This window comes from Bidens hawaiensis, unplaced genomic scaffold (assembly GCF_021521415.1).
Source record: "Bidens hawaiensis isolate Kalapana, Puna unplaced genomic scaffold, B.hawaiensis_p1.1 tig00035856_1, whole genome shotgun sequence".
NCBI classification, from domain to species: Eukaryota; Viridiplantae; Streptophyta; class Magnoliopsida; order Asterales; family Asteraceae; genus Bidens; species Bidens hawaiensis.
This window is the reverse complement of record NW_027496228.1, coordinates 102,001-125,702: the sequence shown is the minus strand read 5'-3', so window position 1 is coordinate 125,702 and position 23,702 is coordinate 102,001. Positions and strand designations below refer to the sequence as shown.

General features: G+C 31.8%; 1 protein-coding gene across 1 annotated transcript; it reads right to left on the bottom strand.

Moving 5' to 3' along the window:
- Positions 1 to 10,926: 10,926 nt before the first annotated feature.
- On the bottom strand, positions 10,927 to 14,142 carry LOC143587747 (subtilisin-like protease SBT5.4). Its single transcript, XM_077068948.1, has 11 exons — positions 14,065 to 14,142; positions 13,853 to 13,947; positions 13,672 to 13,769; positions 13,424 to 13,588; positions 13,227 to 13,329; positions 12,591 to 13,131; positions 12,384 to 12,478; positions 12,054 to 12,302; positions 11,848 to 11,962; positions 11,569 to 11,758; positions 10,927 to 11,468 (listed from the first exon to the last, which is right to left on the bottom strand). Exons 1-11 carry the CDS (start codon positions 14,140 to 14,142, stop codon positions 10,927 to 10,929), a joined length of 2,271 nt encoding a protein of 756 aa, XP_076925063.1.
- Between the last annotated feature and the right edge of the window lie 9,560 nt (positions 14,143 to 23,702).

The window sequence follows — 23,702 nt, the reverse complement described above, 5'->3', positions numbered from 1 at the left end:
TTTGGATTAACAATTGTATTCAAAGTCCATATAAGTCAATGGTGAAGCCTTGAAAATCTAAGGAAAAAGAGTTATATTCCTTAAATGAATGAAAAATTATGTATGTTCTATATATAATAACTTGTGAGACTTTCTTGTATATTAAAATGTGGGATTGTGAATAAGTCTCATAGTTTTGTTTAAACTAAGGGTTGAGTGTTTCAAAGTGATATTGTGATGGCTGTGAAGAATCAGAATAATGCATCTTCTGTTCACATGCTAAAGTATTGTAGTCTAAAGCATGCTAGACTAGTACTTGTTAATTATGGTGCTTTACGAAGACTAATTAGTTCCAAAATTTGAAACATCAACAATACAAGAATGAATTTGTGTATAGACAAATTTAAAGAAAATTTTCTTTTAATATAAGGAACTTATATAACTTGTAAGGATCTTAAGAAGACCTCAACTTTTTAGGTATGTTCAAGATGGTGATTTATAATCCTTGTAAGTTGATGATGGTTTGATAATAAACTTATGACACGTTTAGCTTAAACTTTAGTAAGTGGTGGAAGCTAACACTAAGTCATGTGCTACTTTATTAGTAAGCAATGATGAAATCATTGATACAAAGACATGGTTTGTTCAAATCATGAGTGTCGAGTTGTCTTCATAAGTAAAGTTAAACAAACTATATTAAAATGCAAGAAATGTGGGTGGGGGGGGGGGTCCATTTAAGAAACTGCTCTTTATAAGTATGTGGGAATGGAAATTGATATGATTTATTAAACTTATGTAGAAAGGAAGAACCTTTCTTTACCCCTTTTGAAAGTTGTATGAAGTTATCCAATATCACTTAAATGTGGGGGTATCTTGCATTTGAACTTGGAATGTATAGCAATGAGGATTATTGTAATCCAATCTAAAATTGCAAACACACGACTAAGTGAAAGACAAAAGAGTCGTAGTTCATAATGAAGATGTGTTTGCCTTAATGATAAGTGTATCTTACAAAGAAATATATTATAACACGATTCCGTGTGGCCATTGAGTTAAGAACACATATGTTAAGAACACATTATGACAACTGATCTCAATTACGCAAGTTATTTGTAGTGACTAGACAAAGTCAAGTTGTGGAATGTGTCTAAAGCTCATGAAAAAGGAACTTAGTTGACTGGAGATCCCAAGATCTAAGCTCAATAGAATAAGCTAATTATATATCTAAGGGTGGTCACTGCGGGGGCATAGCTTATGTATAAGTTGACACATAAGCTAAATATATATATATATATATAACATATAACATATAATATATATATATATATATCCTCCTAAATTATTAAGGGAGTCTAATTACTTCCTAGTCCATTCCTATAACAACAATGACATGTTTTGAGGCTAAGAATAATATATGGTTAATGATTTGTGTAAATCATTATATCGTTAATGCTTTTAATGATTTATGAATAATCACCTATGTGAAAGAGAATTGAGGTCGCTTCGAATGAATTGTGGGGTGTGCAATTCCTAGAGCTTTCACAGAACCAGACTAGCTAGTGTTCCTATAATGTACATGACAATGAGGAGATGTACCTTGCTAGGGAGAGTATTGTGTGAAGTGAATTGTCGTCTACACAATTGAGGGTTTGTTCAAGGACATCGCGTATACTAACCGTTAGGAGACCAAATATGCTTCACAAAGGAAGGTTTAGAGCTAACACCTACCTATCCAACAATACTCAACTGTCGAGGTTCCATTGGATATTTTATGTGTTTTTATCAATATCCATTCATGTGGGGGATTGTTGGAAAATTAAAATATAGTGAATGGAAATTAATTTTTTAATATTATTATTATTAGACTTTTCATATGGTGAAACTCTTAAGTAGAGTTATTTATTGAACTTGATTAATTTTATTATAGTTTATGACTCTAATTAAGAGAGATTCTACATCATCCATGACTCCTGTATATATGGTAGGCTATGTGTCTCATTCAATGGAGCTAGGAAAAAATACAAGTTAGAAAATTCAAGAAAAAAATGCATGCATGCAAGAAGGATTATTGGTGAAGAAGAAAGCTTTGAAGACTCATATGTTGGAAACCTATAGAGATGAGTTTCTCCACTTTATTCATCTTCCTTTTTATTCTATTGTTTCCACAAGTTCTAACACTACAATTTTCCCGATGTAACCTTGGATGCATGGAGATCTTCGACAATACTAACTGCTTCGGCTGTTGTACCCTGGGAGACAGACATGTTGTCTTATGTAGATGAGTGAAATCTGTAAGGGAAGCGTGTTGAACATGTGTCTCAACCTCAACTGTCAAATTTAGTGTGTTCATTGTTGGAGCCAAGAGACTACTAGAAGACCTTGTTATGGCAAAAGTTAGACAATCTATCTTTTTAAGTTTTTGTCAAGGAGATTACAAAAAGATGTTAAAGAAGAATAAGTTGAAGACTTTATCATTTGAAGAGCTTGGTTGGAATCATTTAACACAATTGTTATATTCTTTCATTATTTATTTTAGTTTGTATAACGGTACGTGTACTACTTATTTTTCATGTTAATAACGACAGTATCGTTATTATTAGTATTAATTTTAATATAAAAAGTTTCTCATATTCCTACATTCCATATAGCTAACTCTTCCTCAAACACTTCAATTATCCCATTTCAGTTGTAAAACTCAGTGTTTTAAAAACCGGTTCAAACTGGCCGGTTGAACCGGATATCACACAGTAGGCCGGTATTTTGAGTCCGGTATTTTCGATCGGTTTGCTAGAACATCGTACCGGCGCTTTTTGTCCAAAATACCGGTGTTTACCGGTAAACCGGTTTTAAGCCCGGGAAATTTTTGATATTTATGGCCTATATTTTTTAAAAATTACTTTTAACCCAACAATTAACATTTAAATGTGTAAACTTTAGGACTATTTTTTAAAAAATTGAGTGCTTTTGCATTATTTTTTAATATGAATTAACGTTTGTATTATTTTTTGTTATAGAAATCATTTAGTTTTAGGTTATTTTTAGATTAAAGTTACATCTATAGGCAATTATAAGGTAAACTATTCAACCGGTTGAACCTCCCGGTATAACCCGGTTCAACCGGTTGTACCATTTTTTAGTCCAATCCGATACAAGTAAAATACCGGTTTTTAAAACATCGATAAAACTAAAACTTATTCATATATTGGCTCCCACAATAACACCCGTGTGTAAGAAAGGCAAAGTACCAATCTGGCACCCCAAGCACACTCTCCATGTTACCAATTATCTCCAACTCTCCAACATTGCATCCAAATAAGGTCGTCTTTTGCATATTGATCTTAAGAGTCTAGCACAAATGAAAGCACCTCAAAAGTCTAGCAATGGTAGCTATATTTGACCTTGACCACTCTCCAACTATCATGACCTTACGGAAGGAGAGTTTTGTTTAATTAGGAACTCTAATATGTCAAATAAATTAAATTTAAATGTTAGGAATATAAAATAAAGTTAAAAAGAATATAATTATTATAACTAGACAAAGCAAATTAACCTAACTAGTTAGACAAACTTGACGGCAAAGTTTGATATCAATTAAATTCGTTACAACACCAACACTAAATACAAATAAATAAATAAATAAAATCTATAAACTCTTCAAACAACATCAGTACGTGTACAACTTATAATCAAAGAAATACGAATTTGGGCGGTATCGGTTAAGTTCGTTACGATACCAACGTTGAATCCAAAACCTAAATTAGTAAACGCCAAGAATAGTGATAACACTCGTATAGTTTATGATAGAATAAAATAACATATTTAAAACAATGTTTATTCGATTAGTAAACCCGGGTGTTTGGTTGGCGAATCGATGTAAATTTGGTCTGTATAAGTTATATTCTTTACGGTACCGGGGCCAAATTAACATATCTTTAAAAACTAATAGCGACACATAAATAGCTTATAATAAGAAACATTAACATATTTAAAACGATGTTTATTTGCTCCAGACGTTGGTTAAAACCCGGGTTTGTGACAACACTATAGTACCAGAACTAAACTCAAAAAATATATTTCAAATTATCATATTTAAAAGGTACAAGAATAAAACAATAAACTCTAATATTATAATAATTAAAAACCCATTTGTGCCAATTAGCACCTAATTGCACCATATATATGCCACTTGGCATTTTTTTTTTCCAGTTATTAAATTAAAAATAATCAAATTTAGTAAATGGTTTTGTAATCGACCATTTCTTTAATATGTCCCTCATATTATGAATTAATTATTTAGTAATCAATAATAATAACCAATAATAATGGTGTAACATTGTAAGGTAATATTATAGAAATTTTTGAGACTCCAAGAATGGAATTATCTTCACCGGATATGACTCACATGAGTGCATATTATTCTTCCATGAATCATCATCATCATCATTATTATTTAAAAAACAAGATTGAAGGACTTATTTTAAAGAATCAGTGCTCGATTTTTATCATTTCAATGTGACAGTAATCTTTATAATTAATCATATTATATATACAAGTGTCTAGTTCAAACTAATTTGAAGTAGAAAATTGTGAGAATCACATAAACACTTATACATCATGCATTGAAAAAGGGATATTGGTTTTAAATAATCCCAACTTATACTCGTTGGTAGGAAACACTCCCAACTAACGATTTGTCTCCCATCACTCCCAACTTGTAACCTATTTTCTTCTGTCACTCCCGAACTTAACGGGCCCTAACCTCGTTAGTTATGCTACTGATGTAATTTTTTTTATTGAGGTGCCATGCTTACGTGGAGTTTTCCTTAGAACATGTGGTCCCAACCTCCACTTCGTTATTAAAAATTAAAAAACCTAAAAGGAATAACAAAAATTATAATCCATCTCTATCTATCCCCTCTCTCTCTTGGCCACCAACCATCACACCATCGCCAACCACCACCACCCACCTGCCATATCCACATCAAACTTGCATCTTAAATGACTGATCCAAGAACAATAACCTACCATTTTAACCTCATCCCTAAAGCTCCTCTCAGTTTGACTGAAATCCAATCACTTATCATCCTTACTGAGGGCATGAATATGTATAAACTAAGCAATCAATTGATTCTCAAACGAAACCAGGAAGGATTCTCAAACTGGGAACACTATGGTCTCCTATGTACTAGGTGAAATCGCCTGGAGGGATCCATGAATACCGATGATCTTTAGTCTGGATGGTTCCAGAACATTTGGTGATGCCGAGAGACGAGTCTCCGGTGTCTTTGTATTTTATACGCGTAGGGTTTAGATCGGAGACTTAAATTGAGGAGGTAGATGTGAACTCCTTGATACGATTTTTCCTCTTCGAAATCCTATTATCATTATTTCTATTGAAGATTGTGAAATTAATATTATGTTAGATCTAAGAGGTGATGTTGATGAGAAGGAAGAAATGTTAATTGAGATGGAATGAGTTAGGGAAATGAATGTTAATTGAGATGGAGTGGGTTAGGGAAAGGCCGTGGTAGGTGGTGGGTGGCTGGGAAATGGAAAGAGAGGATAGATATGGAGAGGCTATGGTAGGTGGTGGGTGGTAGGGATTTATTAATTTTGTTTTTAGTTTTTTAATATTCGAAAATGAAGTGGAAGTTGGGACCCATATGTTTTAAAGAATATGCCATGTAAGCTTGCCATCCACTAAAAAAGGCCACATCAGCAGTAAAACTAACGAGGTTAAGATCCGTTAAACTCGAGAGTGACAGAAGAAAATAGATTACAAGTTGGGAGTGATGATAGACAAATTGGTAGTTGGGAGTGTTCCTACCAACAAGTAAAAGTTTGGAATATTTAAAACCAATATTCCATTATAAAAAAAGAATATATATGTCTAGGGGTGTTCACGGTTCGGTTCAAAACCGTGAAACCGCCAAAACCGGTCATCGGTTTGGTTTCACGCTCGGTTTTTTTCTTTTACTTTCGGTCGATTTTCAAACCGTAATGAACGGTTAGGTTTACGATTTATATAAAAAACCTGTCTTATTAAACGGATTGAACCGTGAGAATCAGTGTATATTAATTCTTTTAATTTTAAAAATGTCTTATTAAGTATGATTAATTGTCTATTTTGAAACATATATGCATAGTTTTAAAGCACTTGGATGGATCTTCACACATAAATAGATTAGATTTTTGGATTTGATTAATTCTCTTAAAACTTATGTTTTCATTTTTTACTCCTCTTGTTCTTTTGTTTTTATTTCGAACATTGTATATTATGAGCAGATCTTTTTTAGGTAGCTTGATTTGTGTATTTATAGACAACATTTTTTAATACATGATGCACTTTTAAAAGAAGCCTAACAAAGCCTGAACCGTGAAACCAACCGGAACCAAACCGTTAGTGACGGTTCGGTTTGGTTCGGATTTATTCTTCAACGGTTTGGTTTTGGTTTTGATATCTAAAAACCGTTAGTAACGGTTTGGTTCACTGTTTGATTTAAAATCCGCGAAAACCGGACCGTGAACACCCCTATATATGTCTATATTTGTGCTATTTTACAAATTTTCAATCATTAAAACTCTTTTTCTTTGAAAAAAATAATAAAAATTGGTAATTGGATATACCACAACCAACCCTTTGTTATAAAAAAATTATATTAATTTCCATATAATTTATCACACATTCTAACTTTTCGTGCCTCCCTAAATCATATATGACGTAATTGACTTTCTCCCTAAATGATATCAGACACAAAAAATTACAATTTGAAATCTTATATGGAGAATCAGAAATCAATCACATAATCTCAAGCTATTCCATATATCAAATCTCAATTACGTCAATTTATATGTAAATACTTTATGGTTTCTCCAAAACTCGATAACAAATCTATAAGGTTTACGATTTGTTTACCTGTTTTGGTTGAATATATGATAATCTAGGTTAACGTCTTAAATATTTTTACAATACTATTAAATTTGTTAAATAGTATTTTTCAAATTTCTATCACTATATATGTGTTTTTATTGATGATTATGTTAAATTTGCTCATATCAATGGATCTTTGAACACATAGGGTTCCCATGTAATTTTCAAATTGGGGAAAAAGTTGATGAGACTTTCAAACTTAATAAATTCGATGTAAATGTTACGCTTATGACTAATTTTGAGAACTGATAATGATGCATTTGTAGAACATGTCTACTTTGTTGCTATAACTGATGAACTGTGTAATAATTTGTATTTTTTATATCATAAATGAAACAGTGATACGTATCTATATATTACTTCTTATTTGTGTAACTAACTTATCTACAAAGTTACCATACATTATTTCTTGTAAAGAGAATATAAGTAAAATAAATAGATATATTTATTTATGGATAATCATATGTATTTCATAGTTTAGCATGAGTAACTTTTTTGTTAAGATTATGTTAAGTTTTCCATTTATCATAATCATCCGATCATCTTTTTGGTAGTTTCTCATATTTTGTTTGTAAATTAAACATGTATAATTTAATGTTACTAGCATAAGCAGACACACCACTACAAACTTTTTCAATGTGACTAAGTTTCTTTAGGGTAGTGATGTATCCCGAAAGACTTAATATGAAAAACATGTTAATACATTTGTTTCTTATATTATTTATAAATCAAATATTTGATTAATGATATTCTTTTCTTATATAATTCAGGTGCTATCAGCTAGGCATGCACAATCATATATAAACAATTTTTTTTATTCTTGATAACTTTATCATGATTTTTTTTCTTTTGTAATTTATAATTTATTCGACTTTATAAATCTTGATATTCATTTATTAAAATTAAAATATAATTTATCCAACCCGGTATCACACGGAACACTAACCTAGTAAACTAATACAAGCAAATAGAAAAAAATAAAGTGTAATGCATCAAACCATCTAAAAAAATTCAGAATACCTAGAAAGTAAAATGAGTGAAATTGCCTTGAACCCGAGTAGAGCAGTGAGCACAAAGATCATGGTGTTCAAGGAAAGGACAATTAACCATCAGACCAATGTAACAATTGGTATTGCTACCAAACTTACTTAAAAAGATTGATCTAGAATACACCAACATCCAATAATTATTTATATATAATGAAATTAGAATATGTTAGAAAGTTGTAAAGTAGCACAAGTCAACCTATTTGGGATTGCAGATGAAATTTATTCTTTGAAGTTTACCGTGAAATAAAGATAAATTTCCGGTAGTCAGTTTCTTCTAATACATTTATAAATTATCATCAAACCATAATAATTAGTTTAATACATCTATAATTATCTTAAATATTTAGATAACTTATATAATTTTAAGACAGAATTACAGAAATTTGTTATTTATGTTTACCCCAAATTTCACTGATGGTTCTTTATCTTTCAAATTGATGTTTATTATCCTTTACGTTTTAAAAAAAGTAACACCTTTTGTCCTTTAGGCCTAACCCAGTTAAAAAATCTCGTTAAGTCATGTCATGTGCTTCTCACGTGGGGGTATTTCCGTCATTTCAAGTCCGGTTATGATTTCCCCCCAATAAAAACAATTTAATTAATTTATATATAAATATTATTTATCCAAACCCCACCTCCCCACACCCGTTGTTCTTGTGCCTCCACTGCCACCGCACGTTCTTCTCTGACAGCCACCACCACCTTCTTCTTCGGTGAGCCACCACCACTGCAACCAAAAGTCACCACCACATCTAGCTCGCCACAACAATTAGCTTACTCCCATCTACAAAAATGTCGAACAACCCCATCTTCAAATCCTTGAAAACCCTAAACCTCTTGCTGGAAATCCTTCCTCTTCGGCACCAAGCAACCCAAATATTTCTTCAAGTAAAATCACAACAGTAACATTAAACGCAGACTGTGTCCTCAAATCATAGTTTAACGAAACCCCCAATTTTAGTTACGTGCCCTAGTTTTAACGAAACCCCCAATTTGAAGTCACCTTGAAATCCGACGACGAATCCGGTCGATTAGGCTCCAATATCGATTGTCAAAACTATCTTAGTGTAAATCGTGAGGAAATGTAACACACCGAGGTAAGTAAAGCGAGCTTCTTTGTATCCCGAAACGACGTCGACATGGAAACCTAAGTTTTAGTGGATGAGCAGGAGGATTCGCAGGTGGATGATTCGCACATGGGACTGTTGAACAACGATTTTCTAGATGGGGTGAACCAAATGTGGTGTTGGTGGTTTTCCAGTGGGTAGCGGTGGTGATTTCTGTCGTTGAAGAAGACGATGGTGGTGAGCTCGTCGGAGATGGAGGTTTGTGGCAGTGGTAGTAGTTGGGGAAGACGTAGCGGAACTGCAGGTTTTAACATAAATTAATATATATTATAAATGTATATAAATTAAATTTTTTTTAATTATAAAAACGTTTCTTTTAAATAAGTTGGTGAAATTACCAATGTACCCTCACGTGCAAGTCACATGACCTGACTTAACGAGATTTTTTAATTGGGTTAGGCCTAAAGGACAAAAGATGTTACTTTTTAAAAAAACGTAAAGGATAATAAACATCAATTTAAAAAAATTTAAAAGATAAAAGACCACCAGTGAAATTTGGGGTAAACATAAAGGAAAATTTCTGTAATTCTGTCTAATTTTAATAATTATATTTAGAGGTCATATTTCTATACAAGCGGAGATACTTACGTAGACCAACAATGTATGATATCCAACACATATACGAGGTGCACGGTGAACAGCATGGTTTCATTGGGATGCTTGGTAGCCTTGATTGTATGCATGTTGGTTGGGCTATGTGTGCTACTGCTTGGCGAGGTCAATTCCATCGAGGTGATCACCCCGGCCCTACTATTGTACTTGAGACGGTGGCGTCACAGGATATTTGGTTTTGGCATGCGTTCTTCGGGGTTGCCGGGTCTAATAATGACCTTAATGTTATCGATCAATCACCGATAAATCGATGACCTTATCGACGGGGTTGAACCCCCTCAGGCTTTTTTTTTTTTTTTTTTTTTTTTTTTTTTCAAATGGAGAACATTTCAAGTACGGGTACTACCTCGTTGATGGTATTTACAATGAATGGGGGATACTTGTTCAAGCTTATGCGTCTCCACTTTTTGACAAACGAAAGTACTTCACGAAGAAATAAGAATCGGCAAGAAAAGATATTGAAAGGACGTTTGGAGTCCTAAAGAAAAGATGGACAATGTTGGCGACTCCAATAAGATTTTGGACAAGGGAGGAGATAACGGAAGTCGTCATTACGTGTATAATCCTACATAACATGATACTAGAAGACGATGGCCACACTATTTGTCAAAACTACTAATGTGATATTCCAAGACAAGAATCGACGATCACCAATAAACAACGACTCCACAACATAAATATCATCAAGAGCCATGAGATACACAGCAACGTTCGGCATGAGTTGGTCGAGCATTTGTGGGATAGAAGACCCGACAATCTTGTATTAGACTAGTAAATATTTTAAATTATTATTAATGTAATGTTTTATATTTAGTATCAATGTAATGTTTTATATTATTACTAATTTTATGTTTTAAATTATTATTTATTGTAATATTTAAAATAAATAAATAAAAAACTGGATCAAGCCTCGAATCACCTGGACTAGTACACCCTCTAGGGCTTGATCCTGTGCCACGTCAGCGCCTACGTGGCACAAATATATTGGATCACTTGAACTTGGATCAAGCCCCACTACCCTTAGCATAAAACCACGTTCCATGCAATTAAAAATTGAAACCATAAAAAATTCAAGAAAATAATAATATTCACCACATAAATGCAAATAAGTTCACCATATAAATCCTAATATTCCATATTATAGTTGTATATAATTGTATAATAATGTAAAAACTAAACAACTAATGAACAAGTAACAAGCAATTACTTTATCAACTACTAATTTGGTTTAGGCCACGGATACCACAATGGGACTCTTCACATGGTACTGCTTGCCATTAGACCATATCAGTTCCCCAAAAACATAATCTCTGATTACACTTGTGCCATCAGCTTTCATTGTCAACTCAAACTTCTGTTCCTCACCCTTCTTCCGAAACGCAAGAGTGTTTGGCTTCACATCCACTGATATCCCAACAGGGCTCTTAATATTAACTGTATAGACACCAGGTGGGCCGACATTCTTCAATCTTCTTGTGACGTTGACAGTACCGTTAAGTTTATGGACAGTTATGGAAGGGTAGTTAAAGTCTAAGATGCTGTACTTTTCAGGACATTGGTAAGGCTGATCAGAAAACTTCCGAATAATGTCTTTGTCGTATGATCCTCTAGCGCACAGGAAATCAAGATAATCATTTGAAGTTAAGTCGTAAACCAGTCCAGGATTCATTGCACGATTTGGATCAATATGTCCTGCACCACGGCTAAATGGGCTTGCGTCATTTTTCGTTTCATCCAGCATCGGGCTCCCTCTGTTGTCGTTTGTATTTGCTGTATAAATACACCATGAGATATTAAACAGTTATTGAACTAACATATTATGTTATCAACAACAGTTAATAACTAACTCGTGAGATCATTTTAAGCTTACCAGTGGTCATGATGGCGGATTTGATGGCAGCAGGGCTCCAGTCAGGGTGGATACTTTTGAGGAGACCGACAACTCCGGCAACATGTGGGCAAGACATTGAAGTGCCTGAATCTATATTATATGGTAATACTGGTTCTGGATCTTCGGAGAATGCTGCAATGATATTCACTCCAGGTGCAGTAATATCCGGCTGTAGATATTCATAAACATAAGAATATAAGATCATCAATTTTCAGTTAGTGACATGCAAAATAAAATACTAGTTAGAAGAACAAAAACCTTAAGAATCTCGGGTGTGATAGAATTCGGGCCCCTGGAAGAGAACGCTGCCATAAATGGAGCAGGCTTTATGTTTACGGCATCTTTAGGAGGCGTTATGTAGCCCGATGGTTCACTACATCAACATAACATATAATATCATGTCAGAAACATAATGAATAATTTGGAGGTAGCTAAATGGCTAGTTTCTGGTTGATGGTAATTACTTGGTAGAGTTGAGGTAGGCATAGAGACGAAGCCCATCCGCATATGTAATGTGTGTTGCTGGAAGCACATGAGGATCAGCTATTATTTCATTACCATCGACTTCATCGTTGCGAAGAATCATGCCAGCAGCACCAGCACGTGCAGCTTCTATGCCCTTGTCAACCCTATCAATATTACCTCCTCTTAAGCACACCAAGATATTCCCTTGAACCTTCTTCGGGTCAAGCGTACCTGGAGCGCAAACCATTCTACACATATACACACAAACAATATTAATATACAAAGCCGCGAGAAACTTGGAAAACATTTCAAGAAATAAAAATACTTACACGTCTATCATCGTTGCGTTTTCAGCTTTAGCGTTTGCAGCATTAGTTAGAGGATAAAATCCAGAATGTGGCAAGGGTTTGGACATGCTTAATCCCTGTTATTATAAAGACACAACAAAGAAAAACTACATGTTAAATGATAGCCCAAATTATGAAAAACAAGATAACTGATAAACTAATACAGTTTGGAATTATGGATGTGTGTACCTTTAAGCTAAGCCCACTTGCAAGATGAACAAAGGATTGAAACTCGCGGTCAATCGTGCTAGCCCCTACAGTTATAACCCAAGGAGACACATTGGTGACCGATCCAGGTCTAGGTCCGTCATTCCCTGCAGAAAACACAACAGTGATGCCTTTCTTGACTGCATGGAATGAGGCAATGGCTAGACCATCATCCATGTACTCAGCAGGGATCCCGCCAAGAGATACCGAAAGCACATCAACACCATCATGAATGGCTGATTCAAACCCTTTGACTATATCTGCATCATCACAATCACCTCCTAGGACGCCCTTAGGTGGCCAGCAGACCTTGTATGCTGCCACTCGGGCCCGTGGTGAACCACCTTTGGCAGTTCCATTTCCGATTCCATTGATACTCACTCCTCGAACAAAGTTACCACCGGCAGTAGATAATGTATGGCTACCATGCCCTTCTTGGTCACGCGCATTGTTCATTAGAGGATCCATCTTTCCATATTTAGCTTGATAACCTTTGTTATAGTACTTGGAACCAATAAGTTTACTGCAAACATCACCAACATAATTATAAATAACTATGTATCATATAAAATTTGATATATTTTTAAGCAAACAATACCAAAGAAATAATATTCTTACTTGTTGCAAGGAACTAAGGTTCCATTCTCACATCCACCCTTCCACCTAGATGGGATGGGCCCGTAACCATCGCCATTGAAGCTTTTTGATTCGGGCCAAACACCTGACATTTCATAATATTATACAATAAAATTAAATTAGAAAACTGAAATCTAACCACTCAAATTTGATCATTAGTAAAGCACATAACATGTTACCAGTGTCAAGATTGGCAATGATGACGTTTTCACCAAATCTTGCTTTCGTCCACAAAGATGATGAGCCGATGAAACCATTCTTTTCAAGGTTTAAGAAATCCCAAGACCGGGTCGTGTGTAGTTTTCGCCCTACATTCTGGATCACAGTCACCACGTCCGGATGCTCTACATGATACAAATGTTAAATATTTCCAAATTAATTACCATGCAACATATTATAACTAGATTGTTAAAAGAACATAACAAACCGGCAATATTAGCAGCATCTTCTTCGTCAAGAAGAGCAGCGAAGCCGTTAAACTGTTCATTGTAGGAGTAAATCATGGCCTCATCAACCCTCTCTTTGCTATTTCAAAACACAATGATGAACAAATAATTAGTACATCGATCAAAAGTGAACAAAATATCTTTATAAAGATCATTAATTACCTCCCTAATATCGAACCAAGAAACTCCAAGTGAGATTCTTTAATCTGAGATGATCCAAGTTCCCTATCTAATCCTCCGAGGTAGACTATATAAGACTGTGATAAAAAATTTATACATAAAAATTTTAATTTACAGAAAAAGAAAGAAAAACAATGAAAACATGCACATATATATGAATTCATGAATGCTACTTCTAGTGGTGAAAAATTAACCTTTTTGATTGCGAAAGACGAAGACTGCAACACACATGCAGTGATGAAGATGGCAACAAGAACTCTACACAACTTCATGTTCTGCATTTGTTAATTGATCTTTGATGGATTTTTGGTTGAGGTTGTTGATGAGATTAATTAATTAAGGCATATATTTATAGCCTTAATTCGAGTATCAGTAGAAATAGGACTCCTGTTCAAGAGCTTTATCCGGTTTTAGAAAATAATGATAAGTAATCTGTAATTTGTTTAAATGAATATATATTCAATTTTAACGGCATCTTAATCGGGAAAAACATATATTTATATTTTATACCAACTCAAATCACTATAATTTAATGCTCTCATCTATCTATCTATAATATATACGAAGACATAAAAATCCTACGTGTCGTGATGTGGTCGCTCCCCTTTTTTTGGAGTCACCAGATTTGCTTGATTTTTAAATGGAGGCTTCTCATGCATTTGACCCGAATTCATGGGTATGGGTCTTACCAAACCCAGATATTCCTTAAACGTGTTATAACATCTTATTAAATTAAAAATTATTCTCACCAAATTATTGATGTAAAAATCCTATAAAATAGGATATACTAAAAATTAATATCTTATTTATTTTAAAAAAGATATATATTATTTAAATTATATATATATATTATATAAATTAAAAAAACCAATTTGATAGTAAAAAAAATAAACGGGTCTGTCTTGGGTCTCATCAAACCATAAGTATATTATTAATTTTCATAAATATTATTTATAATTAAAAAACCAATTTCATAGTAAAAAAAATAAACGGGTCTTGGTTCTCATCAAAACTATATAGCTTTTAAACCAGGTTATAACATCTCATTTATTTGTGAAACAATTTATCATCAAACCATAAATATATTATTAACTTTCATACAATAAAAAAAATATAAATTAAAAAATAAATAAATATTAGAACAAACAATATAAAACAACCCCCGTAATACGGGGGATTTTCGTGGGCTTGGGACGACTATGTGATTTGCAATATACTCGATTACCCGACCCGATCATCTGATTAAATAGCCCATTTTCTGGATAATATACTTGATTGTAACCCGTCATAATATTTTTTTTATAATATATTTTATATATGTTAATGTATAAAAGTTATAAGAGTTAAGTGTCATTTTAGTACCTGTGGTTTGACCAACTACGCAACTTTAGTACCTATTCTTTATTTTGTGCAAATGGCTACCTAAGTTTTAAAAAAACTTGCATTTTTATTACCTTTTTTAACCCCGTCAATTTTCATCCGTTAAGTCCAGGTATTTACGTAATTTCATTATTATTTGTCATTTTCTTTTATTTTTTCTCTCCCCTTTTTATATTGAAAATGTTATGATAATAATAAGAATATTTATCACCATCCTCATCCACTCATCCTGATTCATCCTCAATCTCTATATTCAAACACTCATCTCCATCTACAAATCTAAGTGTTTTAGAACCCTTTCCCTCGTCAACATCTTCATTCCTAATTTGAAGATAATACAAATTATTATTATTATTATTATTATTATTATTATTAAGTTGAGAAGTGAGGAGCACCAATCAGGTTAATAATAATAATTCTATTGAATTTAAATTATTTAATTGAGTTTTTATTCGGTGTACCTTTCTGTTATATTAAAGATGAAATTTATAAATAAAAATTAAAATAAAATAAAAATCATAGTGTTGTTAATTGTTAAGTATGTGGAATAAAATTTCTTTTTTTGTTACATGACGATAAAAATGATTTTTGATGGGTTTTTTTTTTTAAATATAGAGTCTAGCATATGATACTTTTTCCAAATAAATTTAAAGACGTATATTTTTTAACTTTAAGTACTAATTAAATAAATGGGGAACATTTGAAGTACAAGATTCTATTATATCACTAACACGTGTTTGACTTCAGCAAGTCAAACAATTTGAAGAAGAAATTCATGATCTTATGTGAGTTTGAGTTTACATGATCATGATTAGAAAAGTAAATAATAAAACAATACAATAATTCTTTGTATATTATCATACAGAGTGTACGTACAACATAATTTGAACCATTTATTTATGGCGGTGGCAAAATTATAATTATGGAAGAAAATAATTCCTCATTTTATTAAAATATTTTTAACATTTTAATAAAACATTATTTAAAAAAAAAACTACAACATAAAATTGAGCATTTTTTAATCTTTAAATTCGAGTACCCTATTATTACACGCGCGCGCGCGCACACACACACATATATAGAAAAGAGTTCAAATAAAAAACAAGTGTTTTGTGAGAAGTGTGAGAAAAACTTTAAAATAAAACAAACCACCTAAATATGACATTATACAATTTAAATATGAAACAATACAATTATTTAGAAACTATCAATCTCAACCACTAGATCATAGATCCAAGGGTTTAGATTTATTCTTATTCTTCTCACAAAAATATTGTTTTTTACATTAACCCTACCCTATATATATATATATATATATATATATATATATATATATATATATATGAGTTCAAATAAAAAACAAGTGTTTTGTGAGAAGTGTGAGAAGAGCTTTAAAATAAAACAAACCATTTAAATATGACACTATACAATGTAAATATGAAACAATACAATTATTTAGAAACTACCAATCTCACCCACTAGATCATAGATCCAAGGGTTTAGATCTATTCTTATTCTTCTCACAAAAATATTGTTTTTTACATTAACCCTACCATATATATATATATATATATATATATATATATATATATATATATATATATATATATAATATAAACGAAAACATAAAAATCCTACGTGTCGCGATGTGGTCGCTCCCCCTTTTTTTGGAGTCCCCAGATTTGCTTGATTTTTAAATGTAGGCTTCTCATGCATTCGACCCGAATTCATGGATATGGGTCTTACCAAACCCAGATATTTCTTGAACGGGTTATAACATTTCATTAAATAAAAAGTTATTTTCACCAAGTTATTGATGCCCTATTTTATAGGAATTTAAATTAAAAAACCAATTTTATAGTAAAAAAAAATAAACGACTCTTGGGTTTCATCAAACCATAAGTATATTATTAACTTTCATAAATATTATTTATAATTAAAAAAACCAATTTTATAGTAATAAAAATATACGGGTTTTGGGTCTCATCAAAATCATATAGCTTTTAAACCGGGTTATAACATCTCATTTATTTGTGAAACAATTTATCATCAAACCATAAGTATATCATTAACTTTCATACAATAAATAAAATATAAATTCAAAAAATAAATAAATATTAGAACAAACAATATAAAACAACCCCGTAATACGGGGGATAAAACTAGTATATATATATATAGGGTGGGATCTGGAAAGAACTCCTTTAACACTATTTATTTTATTAGACCAAAAGGCTTAAAAAATGTTAGGGGAAAAATAAAAACTGCAGAGTTTCTTTAATGAGGGAGGGTAATGTTGGAATTATTAAAATACAAGCGTTTCTTTCTTTCCTCTTATCAGTCACTCACATCGATTCACTATTCCCAGATCTAGGGTTTCAGTTTTTCCTCAATTGATCGTATGGTTCATCCAAATTGACCGTAAAATCAAGCTTGAATCTGAAGAACACCAACATGTAAGCGATTGTAACCGTAGATTTCCCATATTTTGTGTGTCAATCGAGGGTTATTATACACCAATCGAGCACAGATTAGAGGCTATCGCGTTCGATAGACTCTGTTTTTGTTTTGTTCCTGTTTTGTTTGATTGAATAATGATATAGCGTAGTTGAACATTAATTTGTAGATTGATGCACATATTGACCGGTTCATATATTTTACATGATTTTTCAAGTATTGCATATATGTATGTATATATAGTTTTGATGCATTACATACATGTAGTTATGACGTTTGCATATATGCATTACATATAATCTCCAATTGTCGTTCAATTCAAACATTATTAGTGTTAATTAGGTGTCGGACGCTCGACAATCTAACACGTCTAGTCAATCGCAAAATTAAGCAGGAAAGAACAAATAATAGGTATATACTCGTAATCTGTCAATTCATATGTTAGAAGTGTCAATTATGTGCACTACATTCATATAATGTAGATGCTCTGTTTTTTTTCTAAATGTTTTGATTGAGTGTATATGAAGTATCAGAATTTGATATCAATTTAGGTGTCTTACATGATAAGATGAATATTATATACATATAGTTCGTAAGTGATGTATTTTACTGCATATTTCTAGCTATATTGCATATATAAAGTGTTGAACGTAGTATTAGAGTGTCGACGAATATTAATTTGTTCATTGATTAAGCTATGACGATGCACGTATTGATACCAGTTTGTGTATCTTACATTACTTGTCAATTTATCCAGATCTGCTGCAAAATTAAGCACAAATCAGAAGAACAATAACAGGTTAACAGTTTTAATCTTCAATATCACATATTAACTTATCGATTAGGCGTATTATATACCCAATCGAGCAACAGAGGCAATTGCGTTAAATAGGCTATGTGTTTGTTTTGTTTTGTTTAATCAAATTACAAGATAGTGTCGATGAAAGTTAATTTGTTTACTAACAACAAGCGAAAGCTATGAACGATGAACATATTTATTAGTTCATGTATTTACATGAATTACCAAGTATTACATATATGCATCTTTACTGTACTACATATATATTTACGGTACATGTGTATTATATATATCTAGTGATGTAAATACATGTATATGCAGAGTTGACAAATTACACATATGCAGTACTGCATATTTTTAGTTAAACTACACATATGTAGTGTTAAACGCAGTAATGCTAATGTAATTGTACAGTTTTAGTGAAATTGCATATGTGTAAATGAAGTCGTTTTAATTACATTGCGTATTTTGTTGTCCAATTTTGATGCTTAATTGATTAATATAGGCTTGATTTACTATTCGATTCGTATGCTCTCCAAGTGTTTGATGAAATGTCTAAATGAACTCGTTTTGCTAATCACGTGTTTGATCGATTATTTTTGTACAAAATTATTGTTTGAGACTTAACTTTTTTTTCAAGGTAAAACACATTGGAAAAAATCTTATTATTATTGTAGTTGTACATTTCAGCTTTTAGTATTGAATCATGATTCGTTGTAAAACTTATTCGCCATTAATTTTCCGAGAATATGCAGCAGCATGGCAGAGCATATGATAGCAATGCATCACCGGAATCTCAGGCCACCTATATCCTCATAATTTGCAGGTCTTCTTATTATACAATTCTTCCATTTTTAACAATTTTAAATGCTCGCTAGATATGTTGTTTCCTCGGTTTGATCTATGTTATTAGTTTAATTCTACAAAATACTATATAAATTGTGATACGTGCATTGAAATTAAACTTAGTGGCAATTAATTTTAATATACGCATCCTTGAGAAGTTAATAAAACACACAAACATCTCAACAAGCAGTATTAATGAATAACTATTGCTTTTAACCTTGTAATTTTGTCCGACCCTATAGCACTAAGGTATTACATATATGTTACTATTGTATCACATACAAATAGTTACTGTTTGATTTAGTTTATAATTAGGTTATGAAAAAAATTAAATCAAAGATAAAAATATACAATGTGTTCAGTACTACTGCACATGTGTATCGTTGAATAAAGTAAGAGTAATGAACCATGTTGGCATGTTGTATTACGTATGTGAAGTGTTATTATATGTTATATTGCATATACGCAATGATTAGCTATTACATGTATATAAGGTGTGTCATATTACATATATCTAGTGTTATTGTTTGTTGTCACACATGCATGTATTGCTTAGCTACAAGAACATATTAACCAAGTTGTATTACATATGTGCAATATTATTGTATGTTGTATTGCATATATGCATCACTAAAGTATTGTGTAAATCTATTAGTACTTTATTAGATGTAAATACTAAATGGTTTTATTTTATAACCACGTTATGAAAATCGGACATCAAGGAAAGTACAAAGAAAAAGAAAAGGCAGTGTTGGAAAAAAAGAGTTAATAATACTAAAAGATAGCTTAGAATATAATATTGTTTGTCTTTGTGTAAATCTTTTGTTGGTGTTTCTTCATATTCAACTTATAACCTTAATTCAAGTTTATTTGTTTGTGTTACATATGTGCAATGTATATTTTTCTTACATTTTATAAATTGTGTCTTTTTATCTGCATGTTGATGCTTTCTTACACTCAAATTGTAACCCCAACTCAAGCTTATTTATTTGTATTACATATGTGCAACATATATCATATTTACATTTATGCAGTGAATTTTATGTTTTTAGGCAGTTTAGAGATTGCTAAAAAAGATGTCGTTGAACTGAAGTTAGGTTGTAGCCCACCGATGAACACTATGACAATACCAAATGGAAACGCCGAAAATAAGAAACCAAAATGAATGAAACCATGCCGCCATTAAAGAACCACAATAGTAATAATAATAATAATAATAATAATAATAATAATAATAATAATAATAATAATAATAATAATAATTTTATTAAATGCAGCAGAAACTAACTTCGAATTTATATGAAATATGGAAATTTTATGCATATTCAGCAAACATAACACATCTTCAAATAATTAAACTAAACTTGTTTAATTACACTAGCAATTTGACTCGTGCATTGCGACGCCTACGCTTGCAAATTTACACAAGTTTTCTCCATAATTCAAAATACAAGGTTGTCTGATTCCTAATATCACCACTAATCTGCCCTGAACTGAATGGGGAACACGCTTTAGAGTATCGACACAACATGAAATCGTTTATGTGTGTTTGTAACGTGACATATATTTCCTCACTATCTGAAAAAGTAAACTATAGTCACAAAAGGTAATTAACAAAATTTAAATAGATCTACAAAATGTAATTCCCAAACCTGCTTAACAATGTGGTATTGCAGCTGTCAACTTAGTATAAAAACAATTATGGGGAAAGTGTGTTTCTGGCCATATTTACTCCGGCCCGTGTAAAAAGTTGTCATGTTGACATGTAACCTGATTGACATATTTCAAAATACCCCTAAATATATAAAGAAATTGTTACAGTATCAAATCAGTGAGTGTTGCAACTTAAGGACACAAAGTAAACCTTAGGGACATAGAAGGACCAACATAATCATCAACCATACTTTCTTTTAAAAAACAAAACTAACATTGCATATTAAAAATAACACTCCATTTAAATTAAAACTAGATTGTTGTTCAATTACCAATTGATTTAGACACTACAATATTCAACAATAAACGGGTGAATCATGTACTTAGATTTAAATTTGTAGAAATTAATATATTTGAACAAATTTAACAATTACATAAACAATAATCCTTGATTAAATTGTATTTGGAGTCCTTATGAGTAAACGGGCCAATTTTGGCTTTAAGTTTAACTGCACATGCCACTAATTGTAAGAGTGACCATAAAACTAAAAGTCCAAATGAACATGTTATTAATTCAATCATATAGGCAACAACTAGGTTACTTGAATAAGAAATTTACTTACTATTTCATTGAAGTGATTCATATCAAATCAACGAGTTATCGGAGAACTTGCCGATGGGCATGTACGTAGCATATACGATTATATATTCATTTATATATCAAATATGCTAGAAGAGATGTACTGCTAATATATTAATCTCATGTGAATTTATTTACATGTAACACTTTTATACATATATGTAGTGTACAAAAATAAGATGTTATCTTATTATTCGACACCATAAATTGGCAAAGATATTATGAATAGAATTTCTAGAACTTGAAGCAATAATAGCATGGGAGCTTGATTAGTCATTCTAAACAAACAAATCATATGTAGTTTATATTACATATATGCAATACGTAACATCATGTTAGATATATGTAGTATATAATTAAGATGCTACCTTGTTCGTCAATACCAACAAATTGCAATAGAATATAATTAGATTTGCTAGAACTTGAATCAACATCAACAAAGGAACTCGGGTGGGCACTCTAATAAAACAAATTAGGGATTTTTCATCAAATAACACATGTTTTTGACCTAGATTCGCCTAAATATGGAATCATGGTGTCAATTTTGTTTGTAAAACTTTAAGACAAAGAAATACATGATCAATTTACCAGGTAAACAAATGAAAAACCTTCAATGAAAAACCTTCAATTACCATATTTAACGATTGAAATCAAAACTAAAGAGTTGATTTTCAACAATACTGATGCAGCGGTATAAACAAAATGAAGGTCGAATCGCGTTGATTCAAAGAATACCCGTGATGAACTTCCAAAACCCTAAAAATCCCACCCAAAGGTCAGGGAAAATGAAGAGAAAATAATTATTATAGAATTCAAGTCTGATTGTTCATATTACATATCCAGCATATAAATAAAGAGTGTAATACGAAATGGGCCTAAAATGGGTCATGGGCCGAACACAAACCCAAAAACATAAAAACTGCAGAATAAACATAAAAAGGCCCAAAACTTTATTTAGGAGGCGTTTTTGGGCTTCGGACAGGGGCCAAACCGCTGTGGGCTATTTGCCACAATGTGCTCCTCGTCTCAAGCTTCGATTTGACTGGTAATAGGCCTGAAACGGAGCTTCGTGGCCAAGTTATGCCCGTTTTCGTGGGCCACCTTTTATAGCGCGATCTTGGGCCTCCAAATACATAATAGCCCGGTCTTCAATACTTGGGCCCACATCAAATACATACATGTAACGATCCATAGAGAGAATCGATCTTCAATATCTATCGTCAATTAGGGTTAGAATCGATGATTGCGGTTGATAATCGATCTACAATGGTTGCTGCAGGGGAGATGAGGAAGATGAAGCTGAGGGGTTCTCATGATGTATCTGATGTAAGATGTAATTGGGAAGCACATTTAGAAAAATAACCCTCCAATTAGGAGTTCTCTATTTAAAAAGGAGTTCTCTCTTGATCCTTCCTATATATATATATATGACTGGGATCGTGTAAGAATAATTTGAAAATTAAGAACTTTGAGAACAATTTTAGATCACAAAAAAACCCCTCAAGAAAAAATAAAAAATAAAAAATAAAAAATAAAAAAAATTATATAACTAATACAAAAGCAAAAAAAAAAAAAAAAAAAAACCAAAACATTTATCTAGCATGTTATTTTTATATACATATGCACAATTAAGATAAATAATAATGTACACATGTGTATATTATATAAATGAAGGTTTAATGATAATATACATATATGTATAATTTAGCAAAAGCAAGATTTTTATTTTTAATTTTTTTTACGAAACCGGGATGCTAGATAATACTTTTTCTAAATTTGTATTGTTTTAAATATTCTTTTTTAAATTAAGGGTTTTTTTTGTTTCAAAATGGTTCTCAAAGTTCTCAAATTAAGGTTCTCTTAGGATCCTCACCCACCCACCCACCCCCACACACCCACACGCACTAGATTTTTAGCCCGCATGTTACGCAGGTTTATTTAGGTATTTGTTTTTAGTCATTTTAAAGTTATATTTTTGTAACTAATTGTTTTAATTTAATTTACAAGAAAGTTTGTTGTATTCATTCACAAATACTTGGACTTATTTTGGTCCATTT